General features: G+C 37.5%; 2 protein-coding genes across 4 annotated transcripts in view; both read right to left on the bottom strand.

Moving 5' to 3' along the window:
• LOC121525257 (collagen alpha-1(XI) chain-like) overlaps positions 1-16621 on the bottom strand; it is a 108025-nt gene extending 91404 nt beyond the window's left edge. The window contains exons 1-2 of the mRNA XM_041811141.1: positions 16580-16621; positions 16274-16430 (exon numbers count right to left, since the gene is read on the bottom strand). Of these exons, the coding sequence (XP_041667075.1) occupies positions 16274-16397 (124 nt within the window). The 5' untranslated portion in view covers positions 16398-16430; positions 16580-16621. The remainder of the gene's footprint in view (positions 1-16273; positions 16431-16579) is intronic.
• A 3987-nt stretch (positions 16622-20608) lies between these two features.
• Positions 20609-22935, bottom strand: part of cacna1bb (calcium channel, voltage-dependent, N type, alpha 1B subunit, b) — a 245563-nt gene continuing 243236 nt past the window's right edge. For all 3 annotated transcript variants that reach the window (XM_041810708.1, XM_041810710.1, XM_041810709.1), the window contains one exon: positions 20609-22906. In XM_041810708.1, coding sequence (XP_041666642.1) covers positions 22331-22906 — 576 coding nt within the window. In that variant the 3' untranslated portion in view covers positions 20609-22330. The remainder of the gene's footprint in view (positions 22907-22935) is intronic.

Here is a 22935-nt window from a genome sequence, read left to right as displayed (position 1 = left end):
TGAGAGCACAGTTTACCCACAGAAAAGCAAAGAAGATTAAAAAAAACTAAAGTAATTTTAAGTCTTTCCCTCTGGCTGTCCCATGTCTGATCTGCTCCATTTCTGTTAGTCATAACAAAGTTGTCACCTCAGGACCTGCATCAGTCAAGTTCAGCCAAACCAATAAAGATAAGCATCAGCACGTTCTTCACCAAGGAGGACGTTTATGAACATGTCAGAGGCTATTCATTTCAAATATCACACTATTCATTTAACCTAAGACCTGTTCATTGCTACAAGCAGGTCCAACAACTCACTTTTAGAGGCGAGGTTTCATAGATTAGAACGGCTTTCCAACAGTAATTACAGGAAAATTGTAATTGAAAAGCCGCAGGGACATAAGTGTTAGATGTTACCATTTAGTTTAATTTATTACATTGATTTGTCTGGGAATAGACACACATCGACCTCACAGGGAGAAGAGTTGTGAGTAAACCAGACTTCAGCTCTAAGTTTACTTTCCATAATGCTTCAGCACGCCTTGATGAATGTTCAAAACACAACATCTTATGTCCATATTAATAATCTAAAGCATTTTTACTGGTATCCTGATTTGATAATCAAATAAATGCAAAGACATTTATTCTCTGCTTATTTTCTTGACTGTTAGATTTAAAGTTTTAATGATGCACTGCTGACCCAATGTGGTCTCAGACCATCACCTCAAGTTAGGAGACAACTTCAAGGTTCTCTTTCTGTGAAATGCAGTGTTCAACACAATAAAGAATAAGAAATATGAGGGAGTGCATGAAAAAAATAGCTCATTAACTACAAATAATCTGTGTCAGCCCTGAAAAACAAATATTGGCCAGCCCTCTGGAGTAAAGCCTGGCTTCTTACAGGGGCCACACTGACCAGCATTTCCTAAGGCTCAAATACTATTGACAAGTACCTCAAACAATCCTTGTTCAATACACAAAGTATCCCTTCAACCTCTTCTGCATAGATATAACAATGCAAACATCTTAAAAGGCTTTTTTATTAAATGCACAACTTTATAATGCTTGCTCTACTATGAAGCTAAGTCATTTATGCTAAAACAGCACAGAGACTATTGCAATCTGTAGAGAGAGAGTGACCTCCACTTGAAAACATTTAAGGGGCCGTCAACACGGAGACAAGTTTAAGAATGTCCACTTAAGTATTTCATTGTATCGCTGTTTCATCCACACAGAAGTGGCGCTACTTTTTGAAACAGGGTCCCAGAGTAAACAAACCTGTATACGGCAACCATTTCGTTTCATGCGGACAACCAAGCTCTTCGTTTCTTTCCTGAAACGATGAATTCACAGACCACTTAACCTGCATGAGTAAGCCCAGCCAACAACAACAATAAAGGCAAATACAGGATTGTGTTCATGTGTTGTGCTCCTCTACAACCACTGTAACAAATGATCATGGAGTATAGCATACACCATATTAATAGATCCATTGCGGAGTACAACCAGAAGAGCAGCCAGGAGAAAGTTTTGGGTGAGAGAAAAGTTTCATGTGTGCTTGCTTCACAATCTACTCTGTTTCTGGTGCTTTTGCGTGAAAGCGTTACTGTGATACTTTCATGCCTGGCATATAAACTAAACTGTTTTTAGTTTTGTTTTGAATGGTTTCAAGGTTATATGGACATTTCGTGGAATGATCCCCTGTTTACGGAAACTTTTTTAAAATGAAACAGAAGGATATCATTTTTGACTCCATGTGGACAAGGCCTTATAAAAAAAAACTTTCTAAATTTGCCCAATTTTTGCAAAATGTGGTCTGTGTTGTATCAGAAAACAAAAGCTCTATGGGCCTACCACAGTAATAATAAAGACCCCTATCAGTCAATAAAACTTAAAGGGTGGAAAACAGCAGGGGAAAAATACTAAAAAAAAAGAACACTAAAAATGTCTTTTTTCCCTTTCACTGATTTCCCTTGCCGTTGAAGTGCATATTTTACCACGCAGGGCACCTTTATGATGTCACACAGGGGTCAATGAAAGGGCAGACTGTCACTCTGTGTTAGAGATGGGAGAAAAAAATCGATTCCTAGATGCATCGCGATTCGGCAGTGGACAGTTCTGAATCAATTCATAAACATGAATTGATTCCAATGAATGGGTTTTTGAGTTGAGTTTTGAGTTTTTTGAGTTCCTGTAGCCATGGACCACTATAAGCTGTTTTGAAAGGACATTATTTTTTGTCTGAAGGATTTTTTTTCCACAGAAATGTTGCAGGCCAAAGTCATAATTATCATAGTTGTCATATTTGTTACTAATGGCAGCCTTTTGTTAAGCTAATGTTAGTTGTTTATAACTTAGGTTTGAAAGCACTATTGTAAAATTACTGCAACATAATTTTATATCACATAGTTTTCTATGAAATTACCTTTTTTATTTTGGTAAAACCAAATATTTTTGTTTTGTATGAATGCTTTATTGCTATTTGCACGTAATAGCAGAACATCGATTAACAGTTGTTTGTCTGTACAAAAGGGCACTTTTTTATGTTTGTAATTCCGGTTTTTACAAGGGAGGAGGCTACAAAACTTTTGTTTCAATGCAATTGTAACTTTCCAGTTTACACACATCCTCCATTAGTTTAAAAAAGGATAACTGGTAGAAATTTATCTCTTTTTCTCTAACTACAAATTAATGTTTTTATGAAAAGTCAGTGGGCACATTGAGAACAGAAAAAACATCAATAATCGATTTAGAATTGAATTGTAGCCCTCTGAATCGTAATTGTATTGAAAGGTGCCTAAAGATTCCCACCCCTACTTTGTGTGTCTGTGTGTTATTACTGAGTCTGTTTAAGAACCTAAAGATTCAACCACAGTGAAAACTACACTTCATATTACGTACATGTATGTATTCAGAAACTGTTCAAATTCACATATGCCAAGTTCCTGTTCTGTGAGGTTAAAAAGGGGAATGTGTGCAAAGAACAAAAATAGTGCTGTCTGTGAGTGCCTTTGTGTCTCACTGGTATGAAACTGCATTGCATCACCTGGCATCTATTTTGTGGAACACAAGCATATTGAGGCAGTTACACATGTCACAGCTGCAGCAGTTAAAACTGGCCTTCTGGCTCAACCATGGCTTCTTTTATTGATGAATTACAATAATATGATAGTTTTTATGTGTCCCATGGGGCCTGAGGTTGCCAAATAAAGTCAGACCCTGCTATTAGACACCAACCTGCACCAGCTTTGAGTCTGCACGCCTGCCAAATTTGAAGACACAGTGCCAAACTCTTGCCAAGTTCTTTAACTGAACCCTCTGCTGAAAGCAGGATTGTTTCCACCTTGATGTGAAGTTCAACGTACCACAAACAGCACAAAACACATCATTAAGACAAAACCACATAGCAACAACACTGCATAGCTTGAACTGGATTCCTGTATTTTTTGTCCAACAACTTATCTAATTATATAACTAACTTTCAAAACTGTGATGATGATCCTTTGGTTAATTATTACATGAATCTGCTGCTCTTTTAGCTTCACAGAATTTACATGAAATTTAAAATAAGTTCAGTCTACAACTCTATGCTCTGGTTTGATGTCATTCCTCTCCAAGAATCAGTTTTTGTTTCAGGGCTGTTACTCACCTGATTTTAAATGGAAAAGTAAGTCAGTTTAAATCACTGATCAACAAAGCAGAGTTAGGATAATTAACATCATTCTCAGTTCTGGCTACAGCTGTTAATGATCCTTGTATGTATTACTGAATAGTTGTGCACACAAGGCAAAACTGGTGCCATGGTAGCTGAACCCTTCAGGCATGGTGGTACATAAATAAATATGGTGTAACAGAGTGATTTGAGACAAACAACTGCTCGATCAGCTAGTTTCACTCCAACAATGACAGGAAGAGGCAGGTGAACTTACACACTTACTGACAAAACGAAAACTGGATGTTACAAATTACATAGTGGACTAGTGAACTCATCAGCACTATTGAAAAATGATTTCAGACACCACTCCAGTTGTTCAGCTACATCAATAACAATACATATTATTCTGCCATATCTCCTTTGCTTCTGCATTAAGAGGATGTTCTCATGTCTACATTCATCATAAGGAATAACCGTATAGTGAAAAGGGGGTGATTTTTGACACAGTCGCTGTCTCCTCTGCATGACCAGGTGACTATGTAATCAAGGTGTACCTTTAAACAAGCAAACTTGTGCTCTCTTCTCTCCAAGTCTGATGTCAGTAATAACAGCAACAATGACGTAGGTGTCCTCGGTTTGCACCGCATCCCTGTTGGCCTGTCTGGGGCTTGACAAGGACTATGTGCTGCAATGGATTGACTCGGCTGTCCTGAACCAAGTGCAGCAACAATTCTGACCTTGATTTTAATAGCCCAAACAATTGCTTAAAGGTGTGTTTATGCCTATGACTTGCTTGTTTTAAAACAAAAATGATAAATGAAAGTGGGCTGTGGCTCTCTGAAGCAGCTATATACACCCTAGCTCTGTACATTTGTAGCTATCTCCACTAAAGCAAAGTTAACTGAATGATTAACATGCTATTTCACACAAGTTCTTCAGAATTAAAGTCCCCACCTGTTACATTGTTAGGTGCCCTTTTTCAATGAAAATGAAGGAAGGATCCAAAACAAACAACAACAAAAATTTGAACACAAAGTGAAATTTACATTCAAAATTCTACACCAACATTCTTTCACATTGATCCAGAATCTCTGGACCTCTGGGCAATGCCAAAATTGGTGCATGAGGGTCCCAGTTACTCCACAGCCATGCCAGCACAAACCTGAGGGCATCTCTCTGTGTTCTTATGCTCAGACATGAGTTGAGTATGCCCTTACAGGCTTGTTTTGGGGAGGAAGGGGGAAACCTGAACAAGACTAAAAATGCAACAAAATCCATTACCATCACAGCTCCAAGTGTTCAATCAAACTGCTAACTACGGCTGTAAACCAGAGTGAACTATAATAAACAGAAACATTACTGCAGGTAATGCAAATTGTTCATTGTTGTCATCAGTTTTAATTCAACACCACAAGGCAGGTGTTTTAGATTTGTAAGCTGCATAAAGACTTACGATCTGCACACAGAATAGGCACAATAACATGTGTCAACACTTGAGTTGAAGTGGAATGACAAACAGCATGGTTTGGGACAAAAAGCCACATCATTTAATCAGCCTTTCCACATCATTCTGTGTCCTTGTGTCCTTCAGGCTGGAACGTGTCTGCTGGCTTTTTGTGGTGACCCAGTGATCAAAGACGCATTTAGAAAGGACTCTATAAAGCAGGCACCGAAGTAACGCTGTTAGTGTAAAAAAAAAAAAGAAAGGAAAAAGCCCCCTTTTTTAAATCAATCTTTAACACCAAACATCTGAGGAACTAAGTCTGAACAGTATCAGCCCTTCAGCGGCCTTCTGGATCTTGTTGACTTTAAAAGAGATTTCAAATGAGGAAGGAGGTTCTGACCCAACATGTGGTTTGCACCTAGCCCTCTCTACTCGTCTTCTTTCACACAAAGGTAACCACAAGCTGTAACCTACTCCACACCCAGAACCAGACCGATGACCCTGTGTATATTCAAGGGAATGTTAGACCACGCAAGCCACTGCATGTGGCTGGTTTAAATTGGCTAATGAGCTCCAGATCAGGGCTAACCAAGCCCTAAGGCTTAAGATCAGGTTTTATTGGATGCAGATGCCTGGTTATGGATCTGGCATTATATTGGCAATGACATCATGAGCTCAAAACTGCTTGAGGAGTGTGCCTATGTCAGTGACAAGACCAGTGTTGTGCTTTTCATCTGGTTTTACACTGTGGTTTGTTGTTGTAACAAAATGAACTTGAATGGCAACAATGCTTCATTTAGACAGTTACAGAAAATAAACCCGCCTGCCATACCTCTGTATTACATTTAAGAAAAATAGCTTTTATTCCAAATATTATTATCGCATTGGTGGATACGGAAACAGCCTTGGACCTGAGAATAAAGAAAAAAAAATAGTATGTAAATGTAGAGATCTAATATCTGTTCTTGTCTTTACACTCAATTCAGAAATGCAGAATGAAACAAAAAGAGAATCAATGTGTTTCTGAAAGTAGATAAGTTAGAGATATTGACGTAATAAAAGGAAAAGTTTCCAAAATTCAAGGGTTTGTCCTTCATCCAAGCAACCTTTATCCAACCTCACACAGCAGATGACTGTTTCATGCATAACCCTAAATGGGATATATTTCACATTCATCTGGAAAACATTTCATAGAAAGCAACTGAAAACAGCAGGACTTTTCCAAAATATTTGCAAAGTGATTTGACGAACTTCCTGTCTGTTGGTTTGGACTCAGCAAAAGTGCAAAAACTTCTTCTATGCCAGGAAAAGGGTTTCATTGTGGTTCTTTCTGCTCTTTCGAAAAAGAAATGCTTTCCAGATCTGATAGAAACTGCCACATTAGCTATATCGGAGCTAATCGCTCAAACAGCAGCCATTGTACGTATACCAGCTTACAGTACAACTAAACCCCATTCGTAACTAATGCAAACTCATGCCAGATCAGGTTGAGAGAAGTGAAACATACTTTCCACCATGAAAAGCTTTCAATGTCATTCTTTGTTCTTTTTTTTAATGAAGAAATGTGGTCCAGTTTCTGATAAAACTGCCATGATAGTGTAGCTTCATCTGTGCTAATCCCTACTCCAGCAGCAGCTGCCAGTAGCTACCGCTTTGTTCTCCTCAAATGACGCTGATTGGTCTGATCTGTTCTCAGGCCTTGCACAACCATTTCAAATAGGAGCTTTGCAAGATGGATCTGCCTGATAACAGCCATGGAATCTGGACAATCCATCTGCTTTGCAAGGTTAACTTTTATCAGCAGGTTTGATGTTTTTAGTCCATCTATATCTCTTTTACTCAAGACGACAGTTGAAGGTAACGCATTCTGGTTTAATGTGATACACAACACTGATGTGCATTTGGTTTATGTTCCCCTGATAACAACTGATCTATGTTTCTACACCAGTTACCTTACTACATTAAATCACAAGCTAAAACATTATTGACTTTCAAGTATTTGAAAAATAAAGACCCGGGTCCAGACCCAGGTATCGATCCCCATCCCTACAGAACACACACACACAAACACATCCCCAGTGGAGATGGAGGTTATGACAACCATCCAAGACGGCTGCAACCACAACTCTATAGGATTCATATACAGGACTCTTATTAACTTTTTTTGTTCTAAATGATCCTACCAGTTCTCTTTTCCGCTGCTCATTTTGTCATATAAATGTCCAAAACTTTAGTTACAGATAACAGACTTGGTCATAAGATTAAAAAAAAAAGTTATTTTCTCATTAAGATACCAGGAACAGGAACCAGCCTAAATGCTGTAAGAAACAACTGTCTATGATCCCCATTAAATTTCATTATGTTGGTGACAGTTTCTGTATCTTCAGTGGGTTTCAAACAACAGACAAAAGGTTTTGTAGTCTGAAATTCAAGACCACTTGGGCGTCAAATATGGTTAGTATGATTGAAAACATATATTTTTTAAAAAGTTAACAGTGATGTCTGTGACATGATGCTTTTCTAAATTTCTAAAGTGCTTGAGACACATAAAAGGTCTACACTTACATTCTCACTCAGGAGGTCACGAAGGTTAGTCAGCGATTTCCACTTCAGAAGAAAGTGCTGGGTTTGCACTGCGGTGAGTTGGAGGGTGATCCTGAGAGGTTTGGAGACCCCCTGACACAGGAACACCTCTTTTAAGCATCACAGAATTCCTGGTTCAGCTAACAGCTGTTCTGCATACTATGCTCCAGAGATACTTATCTCTCAGGGTCAGAGGCTACAGTCAGCTATTGCTGACATATAGGAGTCACATATCACAGCTAGATATGGCTGACTGGAAGGATGAATGGATGGATGGATTGAAAATGGCAGAAACACCTCATACTGAATTCAAGCTGTCTATCTGTCTATATGTAGACAGTTTTGCTTAAAATCTGTTACTCACATAAAATCAACTATACCAAACAGAATCTACTATTTAACACAACTGAAAATTATTTTCTTTTTTAGAAAGAGGAACGTGTATCTGGGGAATATGTTCCGGGGGATCACTAAATCATGGCACAACTCGTGCTTTACTTCTAAGCGGCAACCTCCGGTCCTGAAAAATGAAGCCAGTGCGGAAGTGCAAATTGCAATACCACAAGTGTCCACTTGAGGCTGGCTGCAGGAACACCAGAAGTCCCGTCTGGACACCTCTTAAACAGCCAGTTTTGACACTAGAAATAAACTGGTTTACAGCCTGGTTCAAAACACCCCATGTGTCTCATTAGCAAGTGTCTTATTGTGCTCCAACTGTACAGGGGGTGAATGTTTTGTACCATAATCGTTTGGATTACATTTAGGATTAAAGCTGATTGGTGCCTCTCATTTAATTGACAGATAGCTCGGCAGGCAGAGGCTCGGTTTCTGTCAACTGGAATGCTAGCTAGCAGGCTGACCGGAAGTCGCGCTTAGTGGGCGGGCGTTAGGTCAATCCAAAGTTCGGTTGAGATCACGATTTCAGTATGGAAGCCTCCATGGATTGGCTTCAAGAGCCGTTTGAGTCCGCCTATTGTAAGCAGACAACTGACGTCACACGGGGTTTGTCCAATTCTTTCTACAGTCTATGGCCACTTCACAAACACTCCGATATGAGGCAGACAGACAGAGAGCAATGAATGGAGATGTGGAGAGAACCATTACAGTCAGGAGTACAACACAACGCAGCATCTAACTGCATGCATTGTTACATAATGTGAGAGTAAATAAAAGTTTAGGAAACAGGTTTACTTTTAACCATTGAATTTTAATGTTACCTTCTTATTAACTCACTATCACTCTGTGCTTGAGGGGGCAGAAGGAGTTCTTCATTTACATTGTAAACATCAGTCTGGAGCCAGTGTGATTATACACGTGGATGTGTCTTAAAATGTTGGAAAATCGTTCACTGATTATAATAATTTTATATCAGGGTTATCCAAACTGTGGCCCTTTTTCAATAAATCTAAGGTTATTTCTATTTAATTAGTGCACATTTTATTCATTTACATAAACAGGACACTCTATGTTATGGTAAAATTAGTGTAAAGGTTAAAAAACGGAATTCCAAAAAATTGAAATGGAAAAACACAGAATTTGGCAAAAAAATAAAACAGATTTCCAGCCAAAGCACAAAAATTAACTGGAGGAATTGTTTACTTTATAAAAATGTATTATGTTCTGTTAACTTAAAATGTATGCAATTGTTGTGTTTAGATATTTTTTCTACCAAAGTCAAAGTAAAGTTGTCACTTGACCCCTGTAAAATATATTTGTGTTTTGTTGTTTTATATTTAAGTTATCTCAAAGAGCGCTGAAATACTTCTAAACAAACAATCTGTTTGTTACATTTACAAGATGGTATTTTGTAGTTTCTACATAATTAATTCACGTTTTAAGGTTGAACGTGATTAAATTGTGTTGATTTAGCATAAAATGCAACAACTTCAAATTAGGACAGAAATGATTCCTCGAGCTATTCATGTGAATCTATTCAAAAAATTCCTCAAGGCAAATTATCCACCTGAGATGTTGGCAGAAATTATTATATCTGCCAATACCAACTATTTAATTTTTCAGCTGGTATCTTCTGATACCAATATTATGCTGATTATAGAACACATCCCTTGTTACATACTGTATGTACTTAAACATTGGAAGTAAACAAATTATGATTCTTTGTGTGTATGCAGACAAACTTTATGCCACCCCTTCATAAGTCAGGGTCATAGTTGGGCCCCAGTCAAAAATTCTGGATCCACCTATGCCCATTAAAATACACACACTTGTATTTAAGTTACTTTACCTTAGCCAGCAGCAGTACAGATGGTTTTGATGATGAGAAAAAGGAGGTCACAAGAAGGACAGGTACTCAACTTCTACCCACATAAAGGTCATTTAACTTTTTGTGGATGTATAGAAAGTATGCCTGGGCGATATGGCTGACAAACCTAATCCCCAATTTCCTTAAAATAATTCGATTTACGAGTTTAAACGATTTTTGATTAAGCTGCTCTGAAAAACAAACATTGAAACAGGTAGTGTTGTAGGGGCTACAGTGTAGTGTTTAATCTAGCCGTAGTGTGGAGAAAAAACTGTTTATTGACACAAACTCAGGGGAACCAGTTGTTTTAGATCACCCAAGTCAAAATGTTTCCTTCCTGCTGACGTAGTCTATTGATACCTGTCAGGTGAGCGTCATTGTTATGATTGTCGTGGCACACGGGGCTACGCAGAGAACACTGATCTTTTGGGAATTGACTTTCATGGGATCAAGACCACCTTTGCATGTCAGTGTTAATTTTGGAAGCTATTTTTATTTCTACTCTTAGTTTTAGTCTTAAAATTCAATGTCTTTCAGTTTTAGTCACATTTTAGTCATTTCTATCCTTTTTAGTTTTAGTCGACAAAAACTCAAAACATTTTAGTCTAGTTTGAGTCCACAAAAGTCCACACATTTTAGTCTTTACTTTTACTCCAAGCATTTACTCTCTTGCCTGAATCTGGTACCAAGTCATGGTAGTGTGTTCTCTGCACTCTGCCAAACCTGGGGTCCCTGATTTCTACGGCTGAGAGGCAGAATAGCTACAGCTGCATTGTTTTTTGACAGTTTACCCACAGTGGAGAAATATCATGGATTTTGAATGTCCGACGAAAACTACATTACATTTTAGTCTAGTTTTAAGCATCTTGATGAAAACTAAACTCAATTTTAGTAATAGTTTTAGTCGACGAAATTAACACTGTTGCATGTGTGTACAAAAGCTTTATTTTCCATTTTTTCAATCTTTAGTTAGCAACTGTGACGCACTACTCACTCGTTTAAATGTTTAGTTTCAATATATAGGAGATGCGACTTGTTAATTTGCCGTTGATATGTTTGTGAATGTGTGTCGAATCTGTGACTGCAGCGGAGGCCGTTAAGTAAACACACCAACAGGAGCATGGAAACCAGTAGGGCGATAACACTGGTAGCCATGCTGTTGTGTTTGCGTCTCCGTGGTGAAGGAGAGGGAGGGTGTTATTTTTTTAATTCATCCTGCACAAAAAAAATTCAAATTAATCGATAAAACCGATATATCGCACAGGCCTAATAGAAAGCTTACCAACAGGACAATGCTGTTATTCAGTGCATGCTAACTCAAAGGTATTGATAACAGGGGAACTTTAAATTCTTTTTGAAAATAAATAAGGGTGTGAAAGAAAATTTGGAAACTCACTGCGTTCAGTGCAAACATGCATGTTAATAAAAACTAGACATCTGCCTAGAGGCCAACATTGTAGTATAGGTGGGGAAATGTGGATCAGCTTTGCATGGGTATCTAACCCATTATAGTTATCCTGAAAATATATCTTAGGCTTCCTGTAAGCTGGCTTACAAATTACAGAGAAATATGTCAATCTGCACCTACAGCTCCCTCGCACTTCCCAGTGTCCTGCCCTTCACTCTCATCAGCAAACAGCAGTGAAGTCTACTAACACCAAATTAGTTTGTCTCAGTTTCAACTTTTGGCATGTTATCTCAATGTTCTTTTCAACCAAATACTTACTTTTAGTGTGTCGCAAGTCATCCCATTCCCTTTTCATTTACATTTGAGACAGTGTCCCAACTTTTAAGGAATCTGGGTTGTGCTTGGCATCTGGGCAAACAGAAGCTAGTAATTTTCACTCTTGCTTTTCTCTTTGTTTTCTTTGTTGGTTTTGTCAGCCTGTGGTGAACAGCCTGCTGGAATATATGTTCATGCAGCATGGGCACACTGGTAGTTAGCATTATGAGCTATCTTGTAAAATGTCAGCCTGCAAGTTGGTTAGCTGGTGGAAAAATGTCCCACTGTGGCAATTCTTATCTATAGAAATCTGCAGAGGTCACAAATTCTTAAATGTGCATGGTTATGTCAGAGACTTAACTTGTGAAACATGTGAAAATACCAATAAACACAGGAAGATTATTATAGCAGCATTACATAACCCTCAGCCTGTTCAGTGATATATACCATAATAGTTTGCACAAGGCTTTAATGCTCTGCCATCTATAGTTACTCTCTGAAAACACACAATGAAAACATTCAACAGGCTGCGTTCAGTCAACACACTGCTGGTTTCATCTGTCACCTCAGCAGTCTAATCCAAACTCTTGGCTAGTCCCCTGCTATCTGACATCTCTGTTTGGCTCTCCTGTGTGGCTCAAACATACAGATGATAGCTATGAGATGTGATAAAATCCAAACTAGAACATAAATAATGTGTGATGCTGTGGATTCCAGACATGACATACTTAGGCGCCTGGCAGAGCTCCAATCTAGGATCATTTTCAACAGGTCATGTATGGATTTAACAACCCCAACGCAGCTTTAAGACACAATGTAAACCAAGAGCATGTACAGTGCTGTCACTGTATCAACAGAGCTAATAAAACAAAAAGGTTCACACACTGACGAGACAATGGATGTGCTTGAAGAATAGCATGTTAACAAATGTGTAAGACATGAGACCTGTGCTAAAAAAAATCAATTTATTGTGTTTGTTTTGTTTTTGTTTAAATACTTACTGTTCCTGATACATATATCACAGAATCCATATGGTCACAAATGCTGTGATGGCTGTTTTGAAAGTCACAATCACCTATGGTGCAGTTTACACATATAATGTAGCAAATTTGTGACATTAAAAAACCAAGCATGGATGAGGAAAACTCTATCCACTGCAAGCTAGATCAAAGCAAAGACGCTGGGAGCAATTTGTTTTTTTTGTCAACACTTTGAAATTAGAGTTTGGGCATGAGCCATGCAATATGCAAGCTACACAAAAACAAGGTAAAATACTGCAGAAACACAACTAACCATCACCTAAACATAACAAACCGTTAGCAACAACTGGATTTGCTGAACTTAGCCAATGTTTGCTGTTGAAATTGTCATTTAGTAACAATTCCAAAGCAATATTTTCCTAAATTCCTAAACAGGCTCAGAGTAACACAAAAACCCTTTTATGCTCAATTTGTGAAGACTTAAGCCTGCACAGCATAGCTGATGACAAAGACATCTGTTTAACTGGTATGAGTATTGCCTTTTTTATCCCCACTTTATGGTTCACTTGAGTGGTCAAAGTCAGAAGCTCTTTGACACTAACAAGTTTAAAATTTGCAAAAGCCACTGACATAAGTAAACGGAGACAGATCATGAAACACTGAGAAAGGTTTTGGCCTGATGTCAGCATCAAAAATGACCTGTTAAACTCCAGAAGAGAAAGCAGCTTGACTGAATTTGAAACCCAAACAACCTGTCAGTCAAGACAGACTTTGTGAATATCTGTGTTTCCATTATTCACAGTGTAGAAAGACTACATTTACTCATTAAAGACAATTTTTTCAATTTCCAAAACATAAGTAAAATCTCTGTTGTAACAGAATTATAGATTTATTATCATTATGGTTCTAATTATCATTATTGCTTAAGTTACTGAATTTTGTAGATGTAATTTCTTGCAAGAGTTTTTTACACATGCTGTTAAGTAACAGCATAGGTTCTGTGTCTTTGTGTGTTTCACACAAAGACAAAGATACTTTGAGAGCTTGCTTTTTGCCAAGCATCTCTTGAAATCAATGTAAAAGGAAATATTTAAATCATTTCATAGAGATGGGTTTTGTTTCAGTACTAAAACTTATAGGCTAGACTTTAAGTCACTGTAAGAGATGACCAAAATGAAGATTTTGATTCATTTCAAACTGATTTAGGCTACTAAATTTGGCATGGTTTTGGCAAGTTAAGTTGTTTTTGACAGGTAAATTGATAGTAAACACGACGATTCATGGACAGAGCCAGTGATAGCAATCAAAGCTGTTTATGGTAGTAAATTTCTTGAAGCATTTTACGGCGTAAGTTTGTGTTTGAAAGTGCTTTGAATTTATGTAGAGACCTCTTGATGTTGAAAGAATATCAGCCAGCTGTTAATGAGAATCACAAATGTGCTTTAAAAACTACTTTTAATGACTTTTTTTGTGCTATTAGCAGTTGTTAAAAGTAATTGAAGGGAAAAAGCTATCAAATCTGATTGGCATGTCGTGAAAATAGCTAAAGCCTTATTGTTTCCTTGTGGTCTGGATTGAGTCTACAGCTTGCCAAACAAAGCTGTCCACTCAGTCTACAAGTGCTTTTGGTTAAGAGATGAAAATACAAAAAGACTTAAAGCATCAAAGTTGGACCGAAGCTGCTGAGTGTTGGAGGAGAGGCTGTTGAGAAGTGGAAGAGTGTCATCTGGTCACAAAACGCTCTGAACAAATGATGTAATGGCCTCCAGCTGTAAGAATCTGACTAATACTGTACATAAGTCTGCTGCTGTGATTTGCTGTTCAACATCCTTCACAGTTGATACTTCTTTTTAATCAATGTGCAAAAAAAATAATACAAGATGATGAGGAAATGTACAGTATGGTATTAAAGTGGCATTAAATTATGTAGAATTTGTTGGTCTAATGGAACTGATGGACAGAACGGGCTGGGGGACAGGACAGATTTTTGTCACAACATGTCAAATTCAACATGATGTTCATTTTGGCAGTAATTCACTCCATAGCAACATCAAAGTGAAACATATATGTCAATATTTCCTAATGAAACAAAGGTTTTACTTAATACTGAACAATTATCGTTATCATTCATAAATTAACATAAGTCAACTGCACATGGACTTGCAGTTATGTGAAATTATATTTACAGATGTCTGATGCCTGCAGCCAGGTGTCTTTCAAATTCAGATAATTTGGGCCAGAATTTAAGAGTCAACTAAAATACATAATCACAATTACTTATCTCAATTTTGAAAAGCTATATAAGACTTCATCATGTGTAATGTCAAGATAAAATTGAGTACATTCAACTAAAACAGGTGCAGATTGCCCTGCCCTATTATAGATTGATCCTATAATACAGTAATTTCCAAAGAGGGCCAAAATTTTAAGGAGTTGGTTAAAAACGATTACAGGGAATCATTTCTATTTCAATCGCTGTGTAAGATTTTGTCAAGTGTGATATTGAGATATTATCAGGTATTGCCATTCAGCTGAAACATATCCAGATTTTAGTCTTGGTCCATATTACCCAGCCCTAATAAAGGTTCATCCTTTAATTAAAAAAAAATTAAAATATTTCTAGAAAAACTTGTGTCTTAATTGTCAAAACCCAATATTCATACAGGGAGTATAAACACAGTAAATAGTGCTGGCTTGCCACGACTAGCTTGAACAGCTAAAATTATCTGTTTGACTGCCAATTTATGTCAAAATATTCAAAATTCAGACAAGTTGACCAACATTTTGAAGAGATTAAAAAGATGACTACAATGAATTGTCTTCCATAAGTTTATCATTGTGAACAATTTTATCATGGGTAATACTGAGTATTGCCATTCAGCCAAAGCATATCGAGATTTGAGTCTTGATCCATATTTCCCAGCCCTAATTTAGGTTCAACCTTTAATGAAAAATAAAAACATTACCAGAAAACTTTCGTTTTTACTGTAAAAACTTTCAGTAAAATCAAATAAAGAGCAATACGTGTTTTATGAAGTCAAGCAGTCTATAACAGTGATAAATAGCTATTTTTGGCGGCTAAATGTACATTTGAGTAATTTATTTTTCGGCTTTAAGGCTATATTGAAGTAAATGAAAAATGTAGGTTGTTATATCACTTCTTTGAAACCAGCATTATAACTTCAAAACCATGCATTCATATAGCTACTGTGGCAGTAGCTAGGCAAGCAAAGTTATGCGGTTGTACTATCACGACTAGCTTAAATAGCTGAAATTAGTTTGTTTAAGTTCTAGTTAACGATGGCTGGGGTCATTTTATTTTATTACTGGGCATTCTTACATGAAGAGGTGTTATTTTGTCATTATCATACGGCCCTATTAAGCTAATACCTAATTACAAAAACTAGCTTAAATAGCTAATACAATTTCTGTTAACAGCTATTTTATGTAAAAATAATGGTCAAAATTTCGGTCTTGTTGGGCTGAAACTGTGATGAGTGAGTAAAAAAACAGTAAAAATAACAATAATTTCCCTTTTTTCTTTGTCTTACTTTTAATAAAATGTATTTACAAGTTTATATTTTGTTTAACAGTCGAGTAACTTGGTGTATTTAAGAGTCTGCGCAGGTGTTGCCCATCAGTCCTACCTGTCAGCAGCATCCCAGAGCCGGACTCGCCTCCAAAATCCCCCGTAGTTTCGTCAGGTGAAGTGTTGGTCGACGTTACCAGCCCGAGAAGGCAAACTGTCCATTTTAAGAGCCACCAGAGCATCTTCTTGGGTTTAATGTTAACACCTGTCTAGTTCTGGTTTAAAGACATGAAAACAAAAAGTGCCCAAATGTGGTGCTGGCTGAGCATACAAGCAGCTCAAATGTGGTTCTCATTCACAGAGTCAAACTAAATAACATGTTGAGCTGTACTTAACTCTTGACTCAAACTTGGACACAAACTACCTTCTCATCCTTTTCACCTCTCTTCCTTTAGCAGTAGCAGCCTCTCTCTTCTCTCCTCCTGCAGCTGCGTCACATCACTGAAGGGCCAAAGGAGCCAACACAAGCCCCGCCCCTTTCTCCTAATGTGAACCAATTAAAATCCTTTCAGGCCTCCACCCATTCTGTTAAAAGTGTGTCTGCAACTACTTTACACATTTTTTAGTTTTAATCCGAAGGATTGATATGGTTTCTTGGTATTACAGACATTTTTGAACTCTTTATCTGTACAGTTTGGTTATAAAGCAACATGCTGCAGCAAAATGATCAATATGGAGACATTCAAGGCCTTAAAAAGTCACCTAACATTTCCTCATGAACATTCACAGCAGAAAAAAAGCCCACAAACTGAGGACATAGGTTAAGTACCAGTCATAAGTAGTGCATACTGTAGGAGTTTCCATACCTCCCTGGATTACAGTATTACACAAGTCCTCTCAACTGTACCATGCTTTTCTATGCTTTTCAAGTGTTTCTTCCTGCTCCAACTGAAAAGTTTCTCCTTCTATTTTCTGTACAAGGTAATTAAATGTACTTTAAACAGCTCTTTGGCCTTGAGCAAACAGAAGAAATAAAAACTCGCAAATACTTCATTAGGTCAACAAAGCAACATACATCAATCAAGTCTTTGTTAGCCTTCTGATTGCCCACCAATCAGAAAGCTTAGATGCACTAATTACTGTATTCTTTTCCGTTCAAAACAATTGATCCTGATTGTATTTAGTTTGATTTGAGGTGCCTATAAAAAGTTTTCACCTCTTGGATGTTTTACCCTTTAATTCATTTCAATCAATCAATCATTGTCAATATAAACACCTGTGACTTAAAGGTCCAGTCACTGGTTAATGAGTATTCCTGTCTACCATTACACCATGAGGACAAAAGAACACTCCAAGCAACCCAGAGAAAAGGTTATGAAAGGTACAGTGTGTCAGGGGATAACACTTATATGACCCTTTGTTTTGCGGCCACCAAACACTACACATCACCACAAACATACCATCCCCTCAGTAAGCATGGTGATGGCAGCATCATGCTGTGGGGATGCTTCTTGGTAAACAGGCCTGAAAGACTGTAAAGGTAAAATTAATGTGGCACAGTATAAGAAATTTCTGGAGGACAATCCTATTAATTCAGCAAGTGAACTATGGCTTGGGATAAGATTATATTCTAGCAATACAGTGAAAGCTAAACAGGAATGGTTTTAGGACAATAATGTGACCAACTGAAGTGGCCGAGTCAAAGCCCAGACCTCAATCCAATAGATTGTGAGTGCAGGCCCAACAGAGTCACTTATTTTATATTACATATTTTATTACTTTATAGAAACCTGTTTTCACTTTGACATTAAATAGTTTATTGTTAGTTTTTTTTGCCAAAAATGACAAAATATATTGACCATGATTGATTTATTTAATCAGTTAAAGGGAAAAACATCCAAGGAGGTATCTTTTATAGGCACTGTTTTATAAGGTAACATTTCACAAGGCAAAAAGATACCACACCAACACAGATGTATGTAACCCTGTATCAGTATGTGTATCAATATTTGTTTCACAAGACTGATTCAGCCTGAAGTTCATCATATTCATTTAGAGACAAATGAGTCAACTCAAATCTTTACCTCCTTATTCTTCAGCTAAAGTCATGGAGAATAAAATTCAACACTTAATTCAGATTCAAAAGATGGTTGTCAAAGAGCAAATCTAATCACAATGCAATCTTCAGGGATGTGAATCAATTAATTTCATAACCATACCTCTTTATTTAAGGACTTATATTCATACAAAATCTGTAGGTACAGTCCAAATGACTGTGGGAGAGACAGTCAAGTAACAGATCAGGCAGCAAAGGATTCAACCACTCCAACAGCTCTTCTTCAGACAAAGAGTCTTTTTCCACTTTGGTGGTTCTGTGATAAAATGTTGTTCAAGCTTCTTTTTTTTGTCTTTTCTTTTCCTGAAACAGAAACACTGCATGTTTTTAGATCATCAAAATGTACAACCAGGAAACAAATTGTACAAATCATGGACTGAATGAAGTCAAACACTGCCTCTTTTTTTTGCACATGCACATTTTCATTTCAGAACATGCAAACAGGACATGTCCAGAGGGGGCAGTCGGAGTAAAAACTCTAAAAAAGAAACATGGCACCCTGTTCAGTATGGGCTCATTAGAGGTCTGAAAATGTAGGCTCTTTTTTGATATACCTTAGAGTTCAGCACAAACCTCTGCTGTATGGCAACTTGGAGACACATTAAAATCCAGCAGTATGACCTGACGTGTATTCATCTATTACATAATAGATTAAACAGCAGTGCCTACTGTTAGATCTTGTTCATCGTATATTAAAAAGTCTCCTTTAAGATGATCCACCAAAAAGAAATAGGAGACAATAGGACAGAAAATAAAACACAATGAAATAATCAGGCTTGGATCAAGTCATATTTTTTGAGTAACAAAAGCCAACCAGTTTGATTTGTACTTGTATTAGCTTGTCATTTTTTTAAACTTGAGAATAAGATCATGGTTATCGAGTATAATTTATCATCTGTTTTAGAATATGTGTGAATTTTATGTAATTACATAAATTAGTTTTGTTGTTTTAAATGTTGCTACAATGAAGTGACAAACTATGGTTACTTTACATTGTTTCAGGTCTGCCTTCTCAAAACTGGAGTAGTTCTATATGACTATGGTTGATTTGACCTTTTTTGTTAACATAGCTGCAATCAAGCTGGCTGATGGTGCTGCATGATTATTAATAAGGCAGAATAAGGTAGAATATTTTGCTAGATGAAATCATACTTTGCATTTTGGAAATTACATCTATGCAGTTTTACTCTTTTTTTAAACAGTTTTAAGTTGAGATCACATGCCGTGGGTGTGAAAAGCAGCCGGCATCACTGATAACCGTCAGTGGAACCAGTTGGTGAATTAACTCCTTGCCGATGCCGGTTAGAGAAGACTAAAAACATCTTTTTCACCAAGAAAAGCTTTTAGTGTGGTTCTTTTCTCTTCTTTTGATAGAAACATGTCCAGCTCTGATTAAAAAAAACTGTCACCATAGCTACATCTAAACTAATCTCTTCACTGGCTATCAGTGTTTCCAGGCTTACAGTACAGCTAAACCATGCCTGCAGCCCTGCCCCTTTTTACTTAATTGACACTAATTAGTTAGGTCATTTGGGAAAAAAGCTTGAAGCTTTGCGAGATGGATCTGCTCAAAGACAGACATGGACTCAGGCTAATCAACTTTTTAAGGTTAAATGTACAGTGCTTAACAAATTTATTAGACCATCTGTCATATTTGTCTCAGAGACCATCCAGCATCATGAAGTGCTTTGATGCAGACTCTTTCATTTTCAGGGAGCTCTCCACGTTTTACCATTTTGAACAGGAATGAGGTATTTCAAACTGAATTCACATTTTTATACCCAAATTTGAGCCGGCTCACTGGACTTCTCTGAGAAGTCAGAAATTAATCAAGCATAACATTTAACCACTAAAACTGATTTTTCTGTTCAGGAATGCAAGTAAATAACTATAATTTGACATATTAATCAAGAAATAATAATGTGCTTTACTATTTTTTCAGTTTTTTTGTAAATCAGTAAACTTGAAAATTCATGGATAACAATAATTATATTTTAGCATTAAAAATGTCATTTGGGTTAAAGAGCTTCTACATATTGGTGTATTAACCACTGCAGAAACATAAAAAAAGATTTTGGTAATTACCAATGCTGTTAATTTAGGGCAGCTGTGGCATAAACCTTACTTTGGGTGGTGGTCTAATAAATTTGTTAAACACTGTATATATACATACATATATACATATATATATATATATATACATATATATAAATATATATATATATATATATATATATATATATATATATATATATAATTTTTTTAAGAGTTTAAAAAAACATTTCAAATCAATTCAATTCAATTGAAAGAATCTGAATAAATCAACCAGCACAGCTCTGATTTGAATAAAAGTAATGATAAAAATGTCCTTAGTTACAGTTTGCACTTATCCTTTAAAATTCTCAATATCCAACAGGAAATATTTGTTTTTTCTTTGCCAATGAAATAACCTTGGTTGTGGTTTACTTAGCAAGTTTAAAACTCATTAAAAGAGCTAAAAATAAAACTTGACCCAAGTCTGAGAGGAGCACAGTTTTACATTTTGGGTGGTTCAGTCTGAGTAGGCGTCATGCAGCCAACTTGCCAACCTTTAAAAATGCCCTGTGTTTCATAAGTATCAGCTTTGATAGCATTTTGTGCCTCAGTGTGTGTTTATCACTTCACTGTACATCTTATAATACATTTACAATTTACAACTCTTCATACATTTAATGTAAAATTTGGTCGCAGTCACACTAAAGCCTGAACCTGGAGATTTCCAGAGGGTAAAGCTACAGGGCAGATGAAGTGTCGTCTTGTTGCATAGCCCTACTTGAAGTCAACAGTCTGCAGCAACAACACAACCTGTCAGGTGTACCTGTGAACAGGTAGCCTCGCCTATGAACCTTCGCACAATACTGCTTTGAGAGGAAAGAGATAAGAGAACCCATGAAATGTGGGCAAATATGGCAGAGATGAGATATATTCTGAATGCTCAAGGAGGCAAGTGGTTCTGAATATGGATTGTTTGGTTGATAAGAAATAAAAATGGCACTTTTCTCCACTCAGAGATCATGTCTACCAACGGACTGGCAGTATATTTGAAAGAGAAAGGCAAGTGCTTACTACACACCCTTAAGCAAAAGTACAGACACTATTTTTTGACAAGTTCAAGACCCTGGCATGCACTACATTGCTTACTTTGGATCTGTAGTTCTGACTCACCTACAACAAGATTCAGTACGAAAGAAGATTTTTTTTGCATTCTGTTCATTTTACCAGATCCAAACTTTGTTCTTTATACTTTTACATACTTACATCCTCTATTTTATGTTCAAGTCCATCTGCTCAGATACATCTTGGAAAACGAGGCACTTAGTATTCAGCCACAGAACATCAGAAAGAGATATCCAGTCCCTAATTGCACCACAAAAAAAGTAGAATGTGGTACAATTTACAAAAAATAATAATAAAGAACTCAAACTTTGACCTGCTCTCTCCCATCCAGTGTTAAAACTTTGTCACATTACTCACTGCATCATGACAGAACATCACTTTGTTTTCCTAATGACCGCTCTGGTAATAATCCTGAAGTAATGGCTGATGAAGATAAAATCATAATTTGGTGATAGCTTTAACTTGATCAAGTTAAAACAGAAAATATGAACACATGAAACGTATAAAAATAAAAACAGTGTTGTGAGCAGCTATGTTTATACCAGAAATGAGGCATTCAGATAAGCCTGAAACACTTCAGAGATTCACTTCAGACATTTTGGCTTCTGACTTCTGCTTCAACACTGATTTTACTGGCAAAGGCAAAATACTTAAGGGTCTTCACTTGTGCTATAATTTCAGTGCAAGTAAAGGGGGTAGAAAAGTCATCAGTGTTTTTTCCCTAAAGACTTTATAAAAAAGAAGATTAGGACTACAAATCTGGAATGATTTCTGATCCCCTTTTAGAGCACTATCTACTGGCTTTTTCTGCGTATCTTTCCTTCTGTCGTTGTATCAGCTCATCAGACCTGACAAGCCTCACAGTAGAGCCTCACTGTTGCCCGCTAAAAGCTTTCTGCCATGTTAGCACCAATCATCTTCATCCCTCTCCCTGAGACTGCCTGTTCCTCGGCCCCCAGGCCCAGATGCAGAGTTGACCCCGAGAGTGAAGTGATACCCATTGGGCACCGGCACCGGCCCCACCCGGCCCTGCATGGCAGGCACAGTGACAGGCGTGGCTGCAGTTCCTTGTGAGGATGAGGCTGTAGTAGAGGCCGTGGTTCTGGCAGAGCGCCCCCCTTCAAAGCTGCTCACAGTGTCCTGGAAGTCCTCTGAATCCTCGGAGTGGGCCTGCTGAGACCCAGCCTGCTGCTGCCGGTTTAGATTAGGGTCTGAACCGATGCGAGTGATCGGTATTGGGGACTCCTCAAGGCCCCCGAATAAGCGATCGTGCTCTGAAAGGCCACGGCTGAAGCGAGTCTGATGCCCTGTCATAGTGGTGCTGGCACCTGATGGGAGAGGAGAGGAGTTGGCGGTCTTGTAGGCGACAGCAGGACGAGGGGTGAGAGGCGTCTGTGGGAGCTGCCTGCGACTGCGACCTGGAGTGCTTGAACCAGAAGGAAGCGTAACAGGGATGGATTTACCCATAGTGCTACCATGCTGGGGAAACAAACACATAGATACAGCAA

This window comes from Cheilinus undulatus, linkage group 17 (assembly GCF_018320785.1).
Source record: "Cheilinus undulatus linkage group 17, ASM1832078v1, whole genome shotgun sequence".
Classification (NCBI taxonomy): Eukaryota; Metazoa; Chordata; class Actinopteri; order Labriformes; family Labridae; genus Cheilinus; species Cheilinus undulatus.
Note: the sequence above shows the minus strand (reverse complement) of the source record. Positions and strands in the feature narration are given on the sequence as shown.